Raw genomic sequence first — 23161 nt, forward strand, 5'->3', positions numbered from 1 at the left:
AAGCTTTATATAATTTCAGAAATCACTTGGGAATTCATCTAAAAAACAAGGCATGGAATCAGAAAGTCTGCTGCTTGTTTTCTGATACTAGACACTTTGTGGAGGGCTGTTTGTGTAAAAACCAATGAGTATATCATGCGTTTTTTGAGTACGCTAAATTAATTTCTATTGAACTCACCAGAATGGTTTTGTACTTAAGCTTCCACACTCACTTTCTTTTCTTTCTTAAAGAAGAAATAACGAACATGGCTTGCTTGATGTTGAAAGTTGGGAATTGATGAAGTTTTCTAAAAACTTGCCTTCTTTTTCCTTCAAATGAAGTAATGCTTTCATGATATAGGAAAACCTTAATTCTTGTACTTATTACTCTTTCATAAGTTTGTTTCTTTCTTTGACCAAGAATTTAAAATCAAATAATGAGTCCTAAAAATGATATAATGAAAACAGAACAAAGACAGGAAGAGATTAGTGCAGCATTGCAGTTAAGAATTTTGTAACTTATCAGCAGTGACATTGGATGCTGTCTTAGTCCACCTTCCTCAGAAATCAGGTTGTGCTGACATGGGGGATACCAGCCCTGGGAAGCAAGAGTGAGGGGAAGGAGATGAAACTGGAGAAGGTAGAGGGAACAAAGCCTACAGTGCATGTATCCAATTGGGCATCAAATTCAACTGCTTCAAATCATCACTGGTTGCTGACTTATGGTCTATCTCCAGATAAACCACAGAAGACACCAGGGTCCAGTCCTTTCCCTGTGTAGCTCACCTGTTTTCTCAGGGTATATTTATCAGCCCTGTAGCTACTGAGAAGGCACAACCTCCTCAACCCCTCTACTGGGGCAGAGTTTGGTGCCTTGCTGGGGGACACCTGGATCCAGAGCTGTGGTGGCAGCAGGAATGGTGCCCCTGCAGGCTTCATAACCATGGAAATGGTGTCCGTCATTCCTGGAAGCAAAGGCCTGTGGCCAAGGCCTTAGGGTGAAGAAGGCTGAGTTGACTTGGGGAGAGTGAGAGTGAATTCATCAGACAAATTCCTAAATGCTTTTGAATCTGTTTTATCATCTATAAAGTAAGAGTTCTAATAGTCACTGTATTGCACTACTGAGAAAAAAATTAAATGACTTAATATGTTTAATGGGATCAGAAAGTACCTCCAAAGCAAGAACTTAAAACTGGTTTGAACTGTGATGGCATTATTATCTTGCCCACGGAGCCTGTTAGATGATTGCTTAGAAGAATACACTGTGCATTCAAATGAATATGTTTAGTGCATTTATTTAAGCAATAAAACAATAAAGTCTACTGCATTGTAGAGAGAAACTGTGTTTCTTTCCTTGAGATTCATGCCATTTTTTGACCCACTATGGACTGTCAGACAACATTTCCAAGGACAGGTTTTGGTTACTAGAAATCTGAGTTTTCAAAGTTAGCAAAGGACCCCTGATATACAGACCTTCACCAAATGTATCAGTAGGACAAAAATGAGAATCCAAATTCAGTTTCATAGCAGAGCCCAGATTCTAACCTGTGGGTCTAGTATTCTCTCTCTCCTGTCCACAGCCATGTCTTCCAAGCAGCCATACTATGCTCTGGCCATTTTCCCTCTCCATCCCATTCAGGGCTACAATGACAGGAACCCCACCCAGAGGGGTTCCCTTCCCTAGTTCAACCCTGTATGTGCCTGTATTGGAACACACAAGATGTGTCTCAGCTTGCAGGCCAGCTACTGTAAGACTAGTTTACATCTACAAGTGCTGCCTGGGAACTGGGAGATGTAGTGACAAGCATTCCCTCTCCAGGCTCCTGACCTAAGAGAACCATGAGGATGCACAGGAAGGGTAGAGCTAGTCTTGTTCCATTTTTTACTGGATCTGTTCCTGTGATGCAAACAGCATTGTTAGCTAAGCCATGTGTAGTGTCCCCTTCATTTGTGTCTAGCTTTCAAAATGCTTTGCTTTAAGTGAAACAGCAAAAGTCTTTGACCTCGCTGCCCAAACTTATTTATACAAAAATAAATAAGTAGTTAAATAAATAAATGAGTAAATAACAGTACATGACTTGTAATCTTATAGGGGCCAACGAATACAAAAATGGAAATTTTTTGAGGCTATTACCCTCTCTTATTATGATTTATTTTAACACATCTTATAAGAACTGTCAAATTAATGCCCTGTTATAAACATTTCCATTTTTAGCTTATTGTTTTAAAATTACAGTATCAAATATTCCTTCAGAAAACACCCAGAATCTCAGTTTTTTTTTCCCTTTATAGGCAATACAAGGTGGTACTGTTTCATGAATTCCATGAGTTTTTTTTCTCTTCTTTTTTTTTTCTTTCCTCAGCAGCAGTTTTCTGGTTTTCTTTTAATGGTTTCCCTAAAAAGATCCCATTTTCTGTAGCAAGGCCAGTGACTGATTTATAATTTACATTCCATCTTTGATTTCTCCTGTTTTAGTGGTTTAGGTAGCCCAATATTGCCCAGTTTTACTCATCATTCACTATGTTCAGACAGTGCTAGATGTCTGCTTTCAGTTTTTAAATAGAAGAAATAATAACTACGCAGTTTGAAAAGCTCTTTGGGATTATGGGTTTGGTTAATATCCTCTAAAAACAATTTCAAAAAACTGTAGTAGAAGGTTATAAATGACTTTTTATGTGATTGCATCCCCTGGTGCTTTGAAATAAAAACACAATAGAGAGTATAAAAGTATTTGGTCAGAAAGGCTAATCCTGACTCTGCCATTTACATCGAGATTTAAATCGTCTATTTATTCTTTCAAACTTTGCTTCAGGTTTTAAATTGAGAATACATGGAAATTAAAAGTCCTAGTATGCTTACATATATTTTGAAAAGTTATAAAGCCTAAATACAGTTGGCTTCCAGGAATAATAACTGTGATAAACATAAAGAGTAAAAAAAATACAGTTAGTTATAGCAAATGAAACAGTTTTACTGCAGTAATTATTAATAATGTTTATCTAATGTGTGATCCACAAAGATGGAATCGAGGTCATTAGAGTGTAAGGACACCAATGCTGTGCCTTCAGATCTGTTGGCATGCAGACGAACCATACATAGACACAGACGTTATCTGACTTAGGATGGCTCTACTTAATGATTTTTTTTTCCAACTTTACAATGCTGTGAAAGTGCTAAGCATCCAGTAGATGCTTTTTTTTTTTTTTGGCAGTGCTGAAGATCAAAGCCAGGGCCTTGTCCATGTAAGGCAAGCACTCTTCCACTGAGCTATATTCTCAGGGCCGTAATTCTGATTTTGAATTTTGATCTTTTCCTGGGTTCCTGACATGCAGTCAGTCCACAGTTCCCAGTCAACCACAAGCTCATGAGGGAGGGCAACTGACACACTCCAGAGGTCTGTATTGCTGAGCTGTGATGTTTGGCAGATTAGGTGCATTCGATTATTTTTTTTGACAGTACAGGAGTTTGAACTCAAGGCTTTGTGCTTGCTAGGCAGGCACTCTACAGCTTGTGCCATACCTCTAGTCCCTGGTTGTTTTTGAGATTGAGTCTTGTTTTTGCCCAGGCTGGCCTGGACCACTATATTCCTATTTTAGGCTCACCATTCATTATAGCTGGAATAAGAGGTGCATGCCACCGTTTGCACCATTTTTCCATTTAGATGAGGTCTAGCTAATTTTTTTTGCTTGGGCTGGCTTGGAGCCACAATCCTTCTGACTCAACCTCTGCACAGTTGGGATGACAGGCAGGCATTCACCACAAAGCCCAACTTTTGGTTCAGATGGGATCCTATGAACTTTTTTTGCTAAGACTGGACCATGATCCTACTGATCTTAGCCTCTCAAGTAGCTAGGTTGCAGGCATAAGCCACCAGTGCCTGGCTATTCAAAGCATTTTTGTCTCACAATGTTTTTAATTTAATGCTGTCTTTGTCAGAATGTCATCCCATTGTAAGTTGAGGAGCATGTGCAGCTCTAGAGTCTGGTTTCTACTTTTTGTGGATGATAGAATATAAAGCAGAATGTTATAGTGGAAAACTTTTCTATTAAGAATGTGGACCTTGGTTTTATTTTCAGATGGTTTGTTTGACCAATCAAGAGACTATTTCTTCCATCATGACACAAGAGATTCAGCTAGATGTCTTCAGGGATCTTTCTAAAACTAAAACTCTAGGATTCTCTGAGTTGTAATTCTACTTCTAATGATAACTGGTCATAAACTCATGATATAAGATGCTTTTTTAAAGTTGTTGGGTCAGCAGGAGGCTTACAGAGACCCCTGGCAGCAGCTCCTTGACAGGGCAGAGTTGGTTGAGCTGTGAAAGTACAGGGTGATAAGTATAGCCGGATGGAGGAGGAGTCTGCTTACTACCCACCTCCCCAGGAGTTTCTCTAGCTAGAAGCCTCCAATGCGAGGAGAAGGAGGGGACTGTTTTGATACATACGTATTTTGGTTTGGCAACTCAAAATTCTTCAGAAAGAAGACATACACTGAGGTATAACTAGGTCTCTTGATTCCTGCATAATCCATATATTTTATATTAAAGAAAACTTTACAAAATAAAAATATTAAAGGGATATAGAATTTGAGTAATGGTGCACTGGCTATTTTTGTCCTTTTTCCGTTGTTCTCTTTAATTGTTTCTGTTCCTATATTAGCCAGTTTTAATCCATTGTAAGAATTTGAGTCAATGCCCTTCAAAGAAACAGGGCTGGGTGTGCAGCCCAGTGGTAGAGCATTTGCCTAGCATCTACCAGGCCCTGGGTTATATCCTCAATACCTCAAAAAAGAAAGAAAGAAAGAAAGAAAACAAAAAATTCTAAAAGTCATCAAAAACAGTCTCTCTAAAAGCTCTGAATCTTCTTCCTCTTTTATAGTCACTGTAACTTTCTCTAGGAAGGTAATTTATGTCATCAAACAAATACAGTTTGTATTTTGTTAATTGACAGTAAACACTCCCTGAGGACTTACCATGTGCTGACCCCTAAGCTGGAGCAGCAGGAAAGGTAACTAAGATGTGAACTGCATTCCCAGGTAGCTCATAGTCCAGTGCAGTTGGTCTTCTAACTTCCCAGAGATGGAGAACTGCCCAGTGGAGACCAGAGATGGCCAGGTCCTAACTAAGGAGAACCACGGACTCAAAGAAATATTTCAGAAAGTAAAAGAGAAAGAAGGCATTGTGTACAAAGGGAGAAACAGTGCGAGGAGTGCACCATCACAAGAAATGGGCATGGTGGGGAATAAGACCAGGGTGTCTCATAGCAAAACCAACATGGGCCTGGTCTCTAGAAAGCTAGTGAGAGCGTGAAATAAGTATTTCTACGTTAAAGACCCTTCAGAAATACGTGGGGCTTTTCATTTCTTTTCTTTTCTTTTGAGTGAGGGGCTCTACTACTGATCCCCCTGTCACAGGCTCCAGAGAGCTAGGATTGTAAGTGTGAGCTACCATGCCTGGCCAGAAATATGCTTTTGAAGGATTTCTGAATTTCCCGAGAGTAACTGAAGAAGTCACCTGTATAAGGATATGTGTTTGTACTTAGGGAGAGAGAGAGAGAGAGAGAAGAAGAAGAGAGGAGACAAAACCATCTCAAGATCTGTAGCTGGCATTTGGGAGAACTGAGCATGTTGCTCCAGTCTGATAGCTGTCAGAGTTGAGACTTAAGGAGAGCCAATATTTCAGTTGGGTTCAAGGCAGGAAAACACTGATGTCTCACCTTAGCCTTTGAGCAGGGGGAATCCAGACCTTCAGTAGACTGGATGATGCCCACCTGCATCAGGACGGCCATCTGCTTTATTCAGTCTACCAACTAAAATGCCAGTCTTACCCAAAAATATCTTCATAGACATACCTAGAATAACATCAATCAAATATCTGGGCATCACTTGGCCCAGTCAAGTGGACACATAAAATTAACCATGAAAACCCCTTTAGTCACTTAAGCACCCAATGATATTCTATCTGGGCAACTACTCAATTGTCAGTTCACTGCCATTTTTTTGGGGGGAGATGATAAACTTCACAATACCACAGAAATTCTGTACAATGTCTAAAAGTCATTGAGAGATAGGTTAAATATCTCTTATCTGAAATGCTTAGAACACAAGTATTTCAAATTTCATGTTTTTTCTGGTTTCAGAATATTTGCATACACATACAGAGATATCTTGGGGTAAGACTTTAGTTGAAACAAAAAATTCATTTGTATCATTATACACATAATCCGAAGGTAACTTTATGCACTATTTTTAGTGTGCTTGCATTTAACTGCAACATGAGGTCAGTTGTGGAATTTTCCACTGCGGCGTCATGTTAGTGCTCAAAATGTTCTGGATTTTGAAACATTTCATATTTCCAGTTTTCAGATTAGGGATATTCAACCCATATGGCCATCACTCTGCTGTGGTAATTTGTTGATGCTATTTTCAGGATTGATAGCTAATTCATCATTGTGACTCAATATATGCTGATATGCTCTAGTAATTAAGTGCATGGGCCAATCTGCCTGGGTTTGAATCCCAGCCATGCCTCTTAGAAGGTACGTAACTTTGAGAATCAAGCTTATTTTCTGTATGCCTTTATCTTCATTTGAAAAATACATGTAATTATAATACCTGACTCTTGGTTGTGGCAAAGATTAAATCAGGTAATACATAGCACTTAAAACATGTACAGATAGCATGTTTTAAAACATGTACAGATAGTATATTTGGAATATACTCAAATATAGTTATAATATTTATAGCCACATACCTTTATCATAAAATGCTATTTCAACCTTGGCTCAGAATTTCTTAAGTACTGGAATTTTTTTGAGGAAAAATTCTTTTTCCAAAGCAGCAACATGAATATACTCAATTAGCGTTCACTTTGGATACACTAAAACCAAAACTTCAAAGCCTTAGTTGGCTAGAGAATGACACCAGATTTAGAAACTGAGTTAGAGAAGATGAAATAGAAAGTAACACATTTACAGAATCTGCATAGGCAATGGAGTAATTGATTCACTTCACTACTTCTGTTTGGTTTAGTTTGTTACAGTCAAAGAAACTGTCCATATTTTAAATGGTTCTTTGGCATCTTAACATTAAAAACATTTGCAAACAAACCAGTGTACTCCAACAGTGGGTGAGGCTGGGAAAATGCAGGATGGAGCTCTTTGTCAGGACTCACTTTGTTAGGAAGAACGGGGATGGATTGGGCCCAGTCTGCCTTTAGGTTGAATTTCATCTGATCAATGGGACAGCACCCTTGGGTAAGTCACTGGGACTCAGGGCTTCTAAGCCAATCAACAAAGCAGCCAAAATGTCCAGCTCTTCTTTCCTAGTTGTGTTATTTTTTTTATTTATACTAACAACCATAGCATTCCGTAAGCGATTTCTTATCTGTATAGATAAGTTGTTTGCAACATGTGAGATATATTTACAGGGTGATATGTGAGAAATCCTTTGACTGTTTGAGGTCAACCTAGTGGATGTGTCAGTGTCTTTAGGGAGGTTTTTACTTTTGCAACCTAGTTTTATGTGACTCTTCAGTGTGCTCACTACTGCTGACTACAGTTCAGATGCCATAGTGCCTTCTTACAAGGCCAGCAGCTCATAGCTGATGGAATGTGATGTCAGTAACATATTTTTCATTTCTGCTTGGATATAATTCATTTTTTTGTGCTTTGGTATGTAAAATGTGTCCATATTACAGTGTATTAGTACCTCTATCAATAACTTCAATAACTATTTTTGTTTCGAAAAGTAATTTTCACATTTTCAGGTTCCTGTGTCTGAAAATCGGTCATTGAACTGTAGTCAGTCCCAATTCTTTGAAGATGGTTATATTTGTCTATTTGACCTTGGGAAAAATGCTTTCTCTAACTAAAGAGGAATACTTTGACCATTTACTAAGTGACTAAGGATAGCAGAGAATTAATTGGAACACAGTGATTACTGCCTCCAAAAACCAAAGTCAGGAAGAGTATTTTGTTGTTATTGCTGTGTCTTGAATTGTTTGGTAGTCCTCCTGCAACTAGGCTGCCCTGCTCACTAACTTGAGAATTTTTGGGTAAATTTCTATGTGTTTGTAATACTTGTAATCATTCTATGTCTCTGAAAATTTTCAGAAAGGAAAATTTAACCATTGCACCTGTGTGTTTTTGTTGTTATTCATTGTTATTCTTAGAATGTTTCCAGCCATGGTTATACTGGCACATGCTCTTTTCAAATATTACTATGAAATAAAAAAATTTAATCAGAAAGCTATTATAGTGAAGCCAGTTTTAGTCTATTATGAAAACTACACTTTTTCTTTTTGGACAACTAAACTCAGAATGCACTGAGCTATGCCTCCTTGTATGTTCCATTATTCTTTTCTTTCAGAAATCATGCCATTCATTTAATACTTCATTACAGCCGAACTGCAATATGTATACATGGCATGCAAAATGAGCCATTTTGTTTTAAAACAGATTGCAGATGAAAGGAAACCATTCATTTCTTGCTTGCTTGCTGTAATTACTAGAGCACTAATTACTCCAAATCACTGACATCCAGGGTCAGTAAGGATGACAACAGAAACATCAAAGAAAGATGTGCCTCCATCTCTATAACAGATTTTTCATATTCCCAGTCACAGTACTTTTTTTTATGGCTACTGTTTTCCAGTTTGATGGTGAAAAAAAAAAAACACACACACACACACAGTCAAGATTGCTGAATGTTTACTATTATTTCATTCGCAGTTTGACGGTGAGAACATGTATATGAGCATGACAGAGCCGAGCCAGGACTATGTGCCAGCCAGCCAGGTGGGTTAATTAATCTTCTCTGCCTTGTTTCAAATTGTAATTAAACAAATTCAAAGAGTTGCATTGCAAATGAGTAGTACTATCAGTAACTGCCGCAATCAGGAATAATCATAATTTATAAACAAAGCATTTAAGCCTTGTTTCCAGTTAATGAGATGAGCTGATAAAATACCGGAGTTGGCATTTGTCGAAAGATGCTACCTTGTTTCCTCTCCAGAACGGCAAGCAGCTGTTTTGCCAGCATGATCTTTTCTAAACAGTTGTTTTACCTTTAGGAAATAAAGTCTTTACAGGTGCAGGTTATTTGTGCTTCTGACTGTAGATGAGTTAATCATTATAAGCTACACATGTCACAAATAACTTTAATTATCAACTGTTGGGGCCATTTTCAACAAAATGTTGCTTTCACCACCAAGATAACATGGTCAGTGGGCCCTAGCAGGCTGCTTTTAGGATCTGGGGGGCTGGGGTGGCAGGAGCTATAGTTTTCAGGCCCCCAAGCAAGATATGACTGAAACCTTTCAAGGGCACCTTTGTAATCATTTCATTAGAAATGGTTGACAAAGTATTTAATCATGAAAAGTGACAACAAAGGTCCAATGAGAATGTAAATGGTTACATTTATAAAAGTAAATGCTTGACTATTTATTTTTGGATACTTAAGACCAGGCCCTTTAATCCACAGAGGGCATTTAAAGCAAAATTATAACTGCCCTAGGGTGCCAGTCTAACATAAAATATAAGAACACTGTAAGCAAAAATAAATAAGTGAATAAATGAATGTAAGGCAAGTTCACAAGAATATTTTGTGGACCCGAACCTATTTTTTTCTAGAACAGTAAAACCTTGGTTGCTTGGCATTTCACGTGTCAGTCACTATGGTTTAAACTCTAGCATAGTAGTTTTCAATGCCTATTTATCTGTCCAAGTAGATTTGATAACTATGTGGGGAGGGGAAGCAGAGGGGAGTATAAAACTGTTTCTCTTCATTGTGGCTGTCAGGGAATTAAATCCAGTGTGTATGTTAGAGGTACACTCTGTGAGCAAAATGTCTCCTGCTTAACTCGAAACAGGCAGCCCTGCATCTCCATGAATCTGCATTTATTTAGAAGTCATTATAACCAGGGCCTTCTCTGCAGACGCCTGGATACTCTGCTACATTGTTCAGCCAAAAAGGTCTTCGTGAAGTTCAAAGATCCTGACTACATTTCCTTCCATTCCATTGAGTTGATCAGTCTAAGAATACTTTTGGAAGGCGAGCTTTGTGTTTAGAATTCATTCTTAGCTGAATTCATTCAGCTAAGTAGCCTCCAAGAACCATAGGTAGTTCTGAATAGGACTGTTTGATTAAAAAATGAAAAATGTTACTATTAATTTTCTTCTAACCATCAATCCCAAAACTGTACTGACAAGTTTAGTATTACTATTAGATTAAAGCAACCCGGTACCATCTCTTTGGTGCCTGTAGGGTTTTGAAGTGTAAGGGCTAATTGAATTTGTTTGAAACAGTAGAAACACAAACTCAATAAATGATCACTGTTATAAAGCAGCTGCTCTCTTTCAGAGAATCATTATGTCCATCTTAAAGAGTTTTGGATAAAGAATTGGAAATTCAGAACATATGCATCATAACAACTTGGCTCCTTAGATTTCTAAATTCAAGTACAATGGGCAATATTAAGTTAAAATCAAACAATAAACATTATTTTTCTTAATAGTTTGGCTAGGAGTTACTAAGAATGTTTCAAACACCAGTAGTATTTTATAAAGGAGGAATGAAAAGGTCCAAATACTTTTGTGCTTTTTAAAGATATGGAAAGTTTTTGAGCCAGAAGCAAACTATTTTTTTTAAAGTATGCAGCATATATGAAAATGTTTTTAGAATGAGCTGTTTTAAAAATTAGAGTAATGTAAGACAATACGTCCCCTGGAGGGAAATAAACTTCATGAATTACATAAGTTGAGTGGCCTTAGCCAAATTTTACACTTCACATTCTTTTTGTTTACTGTAACATAGTACATTCAAGCATTCATTACCTGTGTTCTTGTAGGGAATTTAATCAATTTACCCCTTTAGGCAGCCATAAATAAGATTTTTGTCATCCTGCAAGGAAAAAAAATAGTTTTGTTCCTTTTCCTATATAACATCAAACAGCTGCATAGTTTAATAATCCAAGACAACTTGCCTCAAAGCATCACTCAACAATTATAATTCCTGTTCAATTTTCAAATCAGTACATGCTTTGGGACTTAAAGACTAAGTTGCTAAGTAGCAACATATGGTGCACTACTGTTTCTGTGATGTTGCTGCAAGCATATAGCATAATTCTAAACTTGAAATGATTTTTATAGAAAGCCAATGCTGGAACTGCTCCAGCAATGAAAGTACACTGTAAAAATTAATGATATTCTTTTAGACTGTCCCAAAGGGCTCTTTGGCCCTATCTACTGCATGTATTCTATACCTTTTAAGCTAATGTATACAAATCCTTAAAATTTTTTGCATAGAGCTTTGTAATTGATAGGCAGTTTTTAAATTAAATATATCGCCTTATAACAAGACTGACAAGTATGTAATAAAAACCTGTAACCTTTCCACTGCACTCTGGTGCCATTCTTGGAATAGTGATGATTTTGTGCTGTAATAGCTGTAAGTGTGCTGGTCATTGAGTGCTTTAAACACCATTTCACTTTTTCTTACTCTGGACAGAATTTGAACCATGCAATGCAAGATTCTTTGTGTGTTTCCAAGCCCTGTCTAAAGAGACCATGCTGCTTGACAGCTCATGAACTTGCAGGATCCTTCCTATTCATTTTGTGGGATGCTGTGAGTGGGCTAATGAAGGGAAAGCCAGAGGAGAAGAGGGGCAAAAGCCCCTCAGGGACTCATTCCCTTCTCTTTCACTTAACATGTTTGATTGAGAAGACAAAGTATGGACTGAAAAGATTCAAAGCAGCAGATATATTGGATGAACAAGTCTAATGACCTAGTGTACAACATGAGGACTACTCTTACTAATGTATTTGGGACATTTGCTAAGTCAGTAGACTTTAGCTTCTCTTGCCATACGCCCCCCTCCCCCAAATAAAGGTAGCTGTGTGATGATGGATACGTTTATGTCTCATAACATCATGTTGTATATCTTGAATACATACAAAAGAATTCATTTAAAAATTATCTAAACCAGTATGCTAAGGAGCAGGACAGAGCATCAGGGAACTGGGCTTCCCATCAGAGCTGAAGTTCCACTAGAACCTTCTTAGCCCACTCAGGTGCACATGCTATGGTGTCCTCCTCTCTCCTTAATCAAGGCAATTCCCTTCTCTAGCCCTAGAATCATTATAATACTTTCCATTGTCTCTTACATGTGGCCACACTCAAGATAGAAATATCCATCTCAATGAAATGGACCAAAGGAAACAAAATTCATCAGTTTCCTAAGGCACAAGGATTATGTTATTTGACTTTGCTTAGTTTTGAATAGATGCCCTTGCTTTTCTTCATACTTTCTTCTTCTACATCAGTTTCAAGAATATCGTTTACCATGCTGCTTCCTCTTCATCTTCTCCTGTCCACTCACAGGGGAACATTTTGCTCCAGTTCTCAGGACACGGGAACTGTGCTCTGCCCAGCAGTACTGTGTGAACAGGTAAAATACGAGAAATGACTGATTTTTCTTACATGAGAAATTACCCCTTGATATGAGAATCAGAAGAATGTGCTGGTGTCCAGTGATGGAGAAGTTTAGGTTACTTTTTTTAATACATCAACTCCTTACCTTCTGTTTGGTTTCATTCCTTGCCTCTTACTTCATGTATTTCCTTGCCATGTCCTTCCTACTTTCTTTCTGTCCTCCTCCTTTCTGTGACTTGTTATACTTTAAGCTTGAGTAACTTTTCATTGTTAATTCTGAGCAGGATAGGTTTGGTTTTTTTGGCAGTACTGGGGTTTGAACTCAGGGCCTCACACTTGCTAGGCAGGTGCTGTATCACTTGAGCCTCTCTGCCAGCCTCTGAGCATGATAGTAAACATTAAATATTAAATTTCCTGAGCTGAGGTCTTATTTTAGGTTTTTGTCAGCTAGTGATCAGTTTTCTTTTTGCTTCTCTTCCCATGATAGCCTCAATTGGAATTCTGTCTCTTACCTGGTTTCTCAAATCTCAAGATTAAAAGTAACAATGGTAAATGTTATGGTTTGGATGAGTGTCCCTGAAAGGCCCATGTGTTTAAGGCTTGCTCCACATGGTGGCACTGTTAGGAGATGATGGAACATTTAGGAAGTAAGGCCAAGTGGGAGGTCCTTAGGTCACGAGGGACATGCCCTTAAGGAGGATTATGGGACCCTGACGCCTGCCTCTCTTTCTTTTGATTCCTGGCTATCAGGTGGGCACTTTGCTCTGCCGTGGGCTCTCCATGATAGCCATCCAGCAGGGCCACCAGAGGCCTAAAAGCAATGAGTCTATCCAGTCCTGAGCTAGAACCTCTAAAACTATAAGCCCAAATAAGTCCTTTCCCTTTACAAGTTAATTATTTCAGATGTTTCAGTTTGGTAATGGGAAAAAATAACAATAATATGTTTTCCTAGACTCTTCTAAGTCAGTATTTGACATACACTTCTTATACTATACTTTGCATATAAACGTTGAAGAGCATCTGTCTCCCTAGGGCAGCTCTCTCATATGAGTTTCAGATTTGATTTCTAACCCCACTAGGCACCTGTCCCTGACAGCAGTTCACACTCAACATGCTAGTTCATCAAAATGCAATTCATCTCCTCCACTCTATTTTCTTACCTCCCCCAAACTTCTTTTTACTCATTGCATTTAGTGGTATTAACGTCACCTGCTTCATGACATAAGGTAGAGTCTCGGGAGTCTCCCTCATCACTGAGACCTTAGTTAATCCCAGATAGTGTTGATTCTACTTTTTTGTAAAACTTGAATCTGGCTCTTCTATTCTGTCTATACCATTATTGCCTCAGTTCTGGGTCTCAGTTTCTCATACATTGGTTTCATCATCTCACTTCCTCTACCTTTGCATTTCTTCTCACTGTTGCCAAATGGTGTGTTGATGAGGTGCTTGCCTGCCCCTCTGTGGCATGTGATACACTAGGGTTGCCAAAGATGTCCTTGTTTCACTCACCTTGAAGGTAGGACTTGCTCTTGTTTCTCTCTGGATCTCCTGTGCCAGGAATAATATCTGAGCTATCAGTTATGCTACATTACTTGTTGAATGAAGAGCAAATGAATTAAAATATTTATATTGATACTCTTAATCTTCTACTTGCATGGATTCTTGACCCTGCATTGAGAGACATCTAGCAAATGTAGCCCTGCCTGGCTTATTGCAGTGGCACCCGTTGTCTGGGTGTTAACACCTCAACATATTTAACCCAAGCCTCCAGTACTCCTCCTTGGGAGAAGACTGAAAGAGTTAAAGTGATAATAAACTAGATTAATAATAGATAGTATTGCTGCAACAATTTCTGATTATACAAAGCAGTGGACTCTCTAAGACTCTTCAAGTTCTTTTTTGTACAACATTCTTTTGAATCAACTGTTAGAATTATGTTTTAAAATTTGCAACCATACCAATGATTCTCTACTTTGTAATTAAATGTTTTCCTAATAAGAAAATTCTCCTGGCCAGAGTGTAAATGAGGTATGACAAAAAGAACCGAGAAAATGTAGTATATTTAAGAGTATCTTTGAAAAAAATAAAAAAGCTATCTTACTGTGGGCCATAAAATTTCCATGATTGTGACATAAATTTGAGCCATAAATTAGACCAATTACTTTTAGATTGGTTCCTTTTGGAGAAATTTCAAGAGTAAAGTCAACTTGACTTTTTGACCATTGGTCCAATAAAATGATAAAGCTGCCATTCCTTTAAGTAATCTAGTTAGTCTAACAAAGTCTGGCATCTTAACAAGCCCAGACTAGTTACTCAAACCAGTCTTCAGTGTAACATTCAAATGATTACTCTGTGCAGTCCCGGAGGTATTCATTACAGACAAAATTGCTCTTGTTGCCTTGCATACAAGCTGAGTTTTCAATGGGAAATGAAAGGATGCCTGGAAAAATAGGCCACCTAATTAAGTTAAACTACTCTAGCATTTGGCTTGACATCTTCATTACTCAAAATTAAAAAGATGCTTCACTTGAGCACACAAGTTACTATTGTTTATGTTGTTTTCTTCCTAAATTGGCTTCTTACATTGAAGTCTGTTTTTCAGCATTATATCTTGAAATAGCTCACATATTTCTTATGGTTTATAAAAATGTCTTAATAGCTCTATGGATACTGAGTGCAGGCACCATACAAATATGTATCTTTGAGTTCATGATCGTTAAACACACATCAGTCCTCCTGCATATTTTCTTGATCATTTATGTACTGGTCTGGTTGAACTTTGATTCACTCATGTAGGCTTTTTTATTCTTCTTATTATTTGAGTTGGATATTGACTCTGTTAGTTATAAATGACCATCTATGTGACAAAAATGAATTCCTTAAAGATGTAAATAGACCATAAAATTTAAACTGAAATTCATTTGTCCAATAGAAGTGTTTTATATCAGCCTCACCAGCAGAGCTATTTTAGGAACATTTTAAAACATAAACACATGGAAAGCTCACCATCTACTGATTGCCAGTTTCTTCTCATTGACACTAATGAGGCTGCTGACAGGTTAAATGTTGTGTATCATATACATTTCCAAGCTGTGGGATTTGTGAATATAAGACTCATTTTTTATTTCATAAAATGAATGTTTGTTGCTGGGCATGCTTGAAAATTTTATTATAATTGTCTAATAGTGTATTTTTTCAAGCATTAGAGAAATGTATTTCAATGATAAAAATTATGAAAATAACTGAATGGAATAATAGCATTAGTGGTAAAAGCGGATTCTCAAAACATCAAGCTCCATTTGGAGCATGGTTTACTCAGTGGGAAAATGTCAAGAGACCCAAGACATTTAGTCAGTGAGAAGAGGCGTGTGGCTCTAGTACACAGCCTGACCGGTTATGCAGTGGCATTTGATACATTTGGAAACAATCCTCTGGCTTGTTCACAGATGTATTTTGCATGTTTTTCTTTAGCACACGAATAACTATAAAAAAACCCACATGATATTTCCTGGTAAAATTTGCCTTTATAGCATGCTATATTTTTTTTCTGGCATTTATAATAAAATAAACCTATCACTGAAGAATCACCAAAACATAAGTGTAGTGTTTCAAGTTAAGAATAGTGATATTTGAATAATGCAGCCTGGCTCTGCAACTGTTTCCAAGTCACTTAAAGATTGGTGTAAGCAATTGCTAAAACTATAATGTGTCAAGTAGGAGAGATTTTGCCCACTTTTAGTATAAGAATACTGAGGTTTGGAAAAGCTGAGGTTTTTTTCCACCCTCTCCTCTGTTTTCTAAGACCTCATTTATAACCTCACCTGCTGTGCCAAACACCTTTTAAAGTGTCAAGTTTCCCTTAGCACTTTCAGTTCCTGGGTTAGGAACAGACCTTCCCAGAAACACAAAGAGAATTTTGGTTTAATTTTTATCTATTTCCATATTTTTTCTTCTGTGTTCTTTCTGTTTAGATTATTTCACAAATTGGATATAAAAAATTAAGTATAATCCTAATGACTTGAAATTAATTGGTGGCTATCTTGGAAAATGTTCTTCCTTGCTGTTCATCAATTATGAGCATTGATCCTATTGGTAGCAAAGACAAATGAGTGACTTTAAAGACACAACAATAAATTATTTAAATGGAAAAGTCTGTTCTGAACTCAAAAGAGCTCTGAGGGCCACACTTTGAGACCAGTAGTAAAGGCTCTTTCGATACAACTTGGCTTCCTTATGTTTCAGAAGGCCACTCTTCAAGCATTAAGCTTACTGTGAGTTGTTTTCTGAAGTTCCCAAGTAGAGTGACCTTGGAGGGGATGAGGATGGAGAAGCAATAGGATGGCAGGGTAGGGCACAGCCAGCAGCTCTATACAGAAATCACCCTCAGGGAAGCCTGGACACTGTGGGCACCAAGTCATTTATTTCCAAAACCAGGCACTGTGGCTTCTCACCTGACTTACATGCGCTTGTGAGGGTAAATTGATGTATGAATAGCTGTTCAGAGTAATATCTGTATGCAGGCAACCTCAAGATGGTGTCTTTCTCATTCTCCATCTTGCTCCAATCCCAGCTATTTATCTCTCATGCTCTGACTTCAGTTAAGCTTATTCCTTATAAAAATGATAGTTTATTTTAGAAGGAAGCTTCTGCTTTGCTGAAAAGTTTGGATTATTATGCCTAAACCCCAATGTCATGAGTGAATTAGAGTCATAAGAATAATAATAGTTGTCAGCTGTAAGCTACCTGTTTCTGGCAACAAATTAAACACACGCTTTGCATGCATTATCTCACTTACTCCTTCCAACAGTTCAGCCAGGGTGAAACAGATTGAGTTGGGAAACCTCAAAAAGATAGTAAATTTCAGAATGGGGACTCTGGCCTTGAGAAGGTCTAAGGCCCAAGTAAAACTCCATCCTTGATTAGCTAAGCTTAGTTTTATTTTAGACCTTTAAGATCAAAATGTAGGCATACTAGCGTCTTTGTCCATATTGAGATAGCTGCAGTCTGTTACATGTACAGGAAAATTCTGAGGAATACAAGAGTGAGCTAAATGAAACCATGGATATTTTAACATGTTTTTGCTACAAAACCTGCAAGTTCATATTTGTTTACATGTGAAAGCTGTGCAAATATAAAGTGACTATTTACTGTACCTGGATTCATTTATCCAGGATAGTGATTCCATCCTCCCTGTCTTTGCTAGCTTTTTCTTGCCTGTACCACCCTGCTGTGCACTTTGCAGATGAGGTAACTACTGAGGCCCAGGGAGGTTAAAGGATTTCCTAATATTTAGAGAGCTAGTTGGATAGAGGAGAAACCCATAGCATCATTACATAATTTTTTTACATTAAATAATTGAATATAATTCACTAGGGTTTAATATACTGTGTTTAAACATGGACACCCTTTAAGTTTAAATAAATTTCATTAAAAAAAAACTTGTAAATTGATTTTCATCTCCTCTTGCCATTCTGTAATCTCATTTAAGAATGAGTACAGAACTCTAGAATGCTATCCTAAAGAAATAAAATGGATGAAATTATTCATCACAATAATTTGTAACCAAAAACTGGAAATATCTTGAATGTTTAAAATAGAGAACTGATGGACTGCATGAATACAGTGAAAAAATATGAATATAGTTTTAAAAAATGCAGCTATTTAAACAGTATTATAGATACCGTCTACATGATCCATTTTATATTAAATTGCATAATGGTATACCAATAACAATGTGCCTCACATTTATTTTTTCCTATTTGTGAACCAGTGTATCACCCAAAGTATGTACATTACCTTAGTTATCTTATTTAATCCTGATAACCTCTCGATGTAGTGACAATTATCATCCCTGTTTTACAGATTTACAAAGTGAGGTTTACAGAACTCAAGTGACAGTATCTATAAGAGACCTGTAATCTGCATCTGACATTTCTTGTTTCAAAATCAGGCCTCTGTGATCAAACTTTTATTATTAAAACAAAAACAAAAGCTCAACATGAAATAACAAGTGTGCATTAAAAGGAATCTTGAACCAGGTGCTGGGTGGCTCATGTTTATAATGCTAGCTACTTAGGAGGCTGAGATCAGGAGAATCATAGTTCCAGGCTAATCCTGGCAAAAAAAAAATTTTTTTTTGCACAACCCCATCTCAATAGGAAAAGAGCTGGGCATGGTAGCACACCTATCATCCCAGCTAATGTCAGGAAAGGTAAAATTGGATAAAAGAATCATGGTCAAGCCAGCCTAGGTGAAAAACAAAAACAAAAAACAAGACCCTGCCTGGTCTCCAAAATCACTAGAGAAAAAAGGACCGGGAGGCATGCCTCAAGCAATAGGTTGTCTGCCTAGCAAACTCGTAAACCCTAAGTTCAAACCACAGTACCACCAAAAAAAAAACTTAAAAGAATTTTAATAAAGTTTTGATTTTTTTTCTGAGTGATGGGATTAAAAGTGTTTCATGTGTATTTTCTTTTAAAGCGACTACTTAGAATTAGTGATTTTTAAAACTAAAGCAAAGAGCACCGCATATATCAAGTTAATGTGAGAACTGAAAAAAATCTACATGACTAAAAAAAAGTATAGATTACATTTTACATAACACATATGCTAAACAAAGAAATTAAATACTTAAAGTATCCCCTTTAAACACAGAGTACATAATGATGGCCTCTTGCTGGCCTGACCAAGGTCAAAAGCAGCCCCTCCCCCTTTCTTTATCTGCATCCCTGATCATCCTGTGTGGGTTGTGGATGATGGTGGAGCACAGTATTTGTTTTCCAGAAACTCAGTTTTTTTTAATTATGCAAGAGGGGAGACCCTTATTTATGACAACTGCACACGATGCTTGGCTTTAAAATATCCTTTAAAAATACTGTGTGGAGACTCATGGACACCACCAAGCAATACCGAAGGGAAACACTTCAATTTCCTGATTTTGGGTCATTAATGCATTATGGCAGGAGAAACCCCAGTATATAAAAGCTAACGGGTTTTCTGGAAACATAGTGGGGCATCTAGCACCAGCCAGGATGGACAGAGCAGCATGAGGTTACCTTGCCCCACCCACGATTGATCTGAGACAAGTGATTGGCTCCAGGATCCCCCACCTCCATACCACAGTGCTCCAAATTCCTTTTGACCTCAGGGTCCAAGCTCCCCCAGTCATGGTCCCCAGGAAGAGCCGATGTCAAGCATTCTGTGGGATATGCTCAACCCTGTTTTCTGATTTCATTCAGGCTTTACACACTGATTTTTTTTTTTCATAACTTAATACCTTAATACCTTCCACTCCAGTCCTAGTGGAGGCCTGCATTGAGCCCAGCACCCCAGTTTGTTGTGGTCAGTAAGATCAACCTTGCTATTGAAGTTAATGCAGGAGGTTGAAGACCTGACCTTGACCTTACTGCTGGCTGTGCATCTTTTGGACTCACTTAGAGTTGTGTCCTCCTTGATCCCATGTCACATTTCAGCAGAAGTGTCTGCTTTCCAGGCGTTATCAGGGTAAATCCGCTTATAGCAATCCCTGATCATCCCTGTTTCAAGTAATTCCTCTTTCCTTTATGTTCTGTGGTCACTTTGTTTGACACTTCAGACATACTGCTCTTTATTGGGAGCCTAAGTTCCTATTTCCCTCTTCTAATTCACTTTCTACAAACTGCAGATACACATAGTAGGCACACAACAGATGTTTCTCTACTGAACGAGCACTCGTTGTCTTTTACTTACCACAGGTTACAAAAACTAATGAGCATAAATAAAATAAATGTTCTGCTTTCTACCAAAATTTCATTTTGATAACTGTTGTTTGAAAAATTAGTACATTGTGTGTTTTTAAATGGAGATGATTTATTGCTGTTGTCTAACATGTGAAGAAAGACAAAAAAATTGTTTGCAGGATCACTGGCTTGAAGACGTCAATGGCAGTGCTGGACAATTCTTGCTGAGTGTTAAGATGATTTATGTAACGGACTGAAGCTTTCCACAGTAATGCATTATAGTCTCAAATTATCAACCCTTGTTCATGCACGGACAAAAGAATCTGAAAAATACCTATTTCTGAAGGTCTTTTCAAAAGACATTAGAGATTATGTGGATGGTATTTAAATCTTTTTAAGGAAAAACCACCATTATAATGCAGTACTGTAACTTCTAAAATTGTACACAGGAAGTTTATTATTTTTCTAACAAGTAGTTATTTGAATCATTCAACAAGAATGTTCCATAATGGAAGATGAAATGTGGTGATTAACACTGGTATTTTTCTATCCTCAACTTTTAGGAATTATGTAACAGATTTAAGATTAAGGCATTCTGTATATGTTTGAAAGCAGTAGTATTTATTTATCTCTCAAACAAAGATCTATATGAGAAACATATTTTACACTGTTATAACCATAGCCATATTTTTTAGTGTATGCATGATTGCATGAATCCATCACATAATTTAAAGATGTGTACAAGATGATATCTTTTGAATTCTTCTGCGTTATGGGACTTCTTGTCACCAAAGATTGAGTGCTGTGTATAATGATTGCAATATGTGGACAAAACTCCACAAATACAGCACCCCTCTGATAGAGAATCAGATTTTAAAAAGAGAAGAAAAGGCAAAGTGTCAGAGAAACTCCCAATTGTTTGTTCCTGGTCAGCATATATTAACGCTCTAGCTAGACAATATGAAAACATGAATTCTCTGCAGTCAAAAGAAAAATCAGCATAATTAACATTCCACTTGCAGATGCAATAGTGTAGGATGAGAATAAAAAATAAGAACAGGCTGTAGCCACAGAAATATGGATTGCAGAAGGAGAAAATAATGTAAACAGGATACCCAGGTCATGGAGTTTATAAAGCTGTATGATTAAATAAAGGAGTTTGCGTATGTAATTAAATAGACAGGGGAAATGAAATCTTCCAAAAGTTAGGTGAGAAGTTTCTTTTTCTTTCCCACTGAAATGGGGGATGGGGAAGGCCGAACATGTGGCACAGACATTGGTTTTGTCAAATGGCTGAAAAGACATGCATGCAAATGAGTCAACCCAAAGTAGAGCAGCTAGATCCCCTGGAACTTTCCTAACCCAGTCTCTTGGTTCTAGTCTCAGAATTGATACCTTTGACCTGCAGTCTTACCTTCTTGCCAAAACAAAAATCTCCCGGGGAAGATTGCCTTTCTAAGGACACAAGCCACTATGTTAGAAAGTATATCTCTTATGTGCACTTAGAAATGAAATTTTGGTTCACAAACTTATTTGCCTTTTGCCTGGGTCATGGGAGTTGAATTGCCTGGCAGGAATCATTAGACCTGGGTTGCAAGCCCTTAGATCTCCCTGGTGGAGCTAAAGTGTTGGCCCTCTGTACATTAAATCTTTATTGGCACCTTCTCCATCCTTTGCCTCCTCCCTGTTCCATACTCTTTTATTCTTCAGTTTAAAACATTCAGTTTGCAGGTGTGGTGGCTCATGCCTATAATCTTAGCTACTTAGGAGGATGAGATCGGGAGGGTAATAGTTTGAAGCCAGCTTGGTAGAGGGTGTGGGGGAAAGAGGGATCAGTTAGCAAGACCTCATCTCAACCCAGTAGGTGGGCATGATGGCACACAGCTGTCATCCCAGCTACAGCAGGAGGCACAAAATAGGAGGATCACGGTGGTTCAGACCAGTTGGGAAAAAAGCGAGATCTTCTCTCCAAAATAACCAGAGCATAAAGAGCTGGAGATGTGACTCTCAAGTGGTAAAGCATCTGCCTAGCAAGCATGAATCTCTGAGTTCTCACCCCACTACTGCAAAAGAGAAATGAATAAATAAAAATAAAGTATTTAATTCTATTAAAAAATAAAGGTGACACTTTAACTGAGCTATTTCTGGGGAGCTGTTAATGCATTAGGTATGAATGGGGTGTACTTTTCTCCAGTAGGAGATCTTACCAATGGCAAAGAGACTGCAGTTCTTTTACAAGCATTGTGGGAAGCATCTCCTCCCCAGCGTGCTGTCTGTAGTTGTTCCTTTTCTTAGACATGACGCAATCCAAGGCATGTATAAGTCCACTTACCAACAACAGAGCTATGTGAGGCTGCCCTTTATCAAGAACATTTTATCTGGAAAGCAAATACATTGGACTTTTAACCTATGTCTTTGTTTTTAATGCTCTTATAAACCCCATGAATTCAGTTTTGAAACCGTGCCTCACAAGAAATAAGAAACTTTCTTTAGAACTTAAACTCATAAATGCTCTAAAGAACCTGGATACAGACTTGCCATTGGTACCTTCTAAGATTTTAAGATGACTTGCAATGGTCATTGAATCTATTACTTAAAATTATAAACACACTTTCTGGAGGATGATAATATTTTTAAATTACTACTTCAATGCTACCAACAATCCCCCCTGAAGTCTTGAATAGTTCATATCTTTTCCAGAATCAGTTGATCCTCATACAAGTTCGCCCTGTCCCACATTCAGGGGCCATGGATGCTGTTCACGGACACAGAGAAAGCATGCTGCCAGGGGTCCTGATACATAGCCTGGCACCATGATGAGACTCTCCTGTGCCTGTAGTCAGCCAGTAGCATAAGCTAAGGGAGAACTTGTTAAGGAATAATATTATTATGATTGTGAGTTCGTTGAGTTATTTATTTCATGTGGACTGGCATGGTTCAGATCCAGTTTGCAGCCAATTTGATCTAAGGTAAAATGAAAAACATTGCTTGAATGTCACCCCACTATCCCTAAATACTTTCTCATCACTTGTAT

At 37.7% G+C, this 23161-nt stretch overlaps 1 protein-coding gene across 3 annotated transcripts in view; it reads left to right on the top strand.

Annotated features, from left to right (window-relative positions):
• Window positions 1-23161, top strand: part of Tox (thymocyte selection associated high mobility group box) — a 293670-nt gene that overhangs the window by 142293 nt on the left and 128216 nt on the right. For 2 of the 3 annotated variants that reach the window (XM_074068636.1, XM_074068637.1), the window contains one exon: window positions 8710-8775. The exons of the other annotated variant lie outside the window; for it this stretch is intronic. In XM_074068636.1, the coding sequence (XP_073924737.1) occupies window positions 8710-8775 (66 nt within the window). The remainder of the gene's footprint in view (window positions 1-8709; window positions 8776-23161) is intronic. 3 annotated transcript variants of the gene reach the window in all.

This window comes from Castor canadensis, chromosome 3 (genome assembly GCF_047511655.1).
Source record: "Castor canadensis chromosome 3, mCasCan1.hap1v2, whole genome shotgun sequence".
NCBI classification, from domain to species: Eukaryota; Metazoa; Chordata; class Mammalia; order Rodentia; family Castoridae; genus Castor; species Castor canadensis.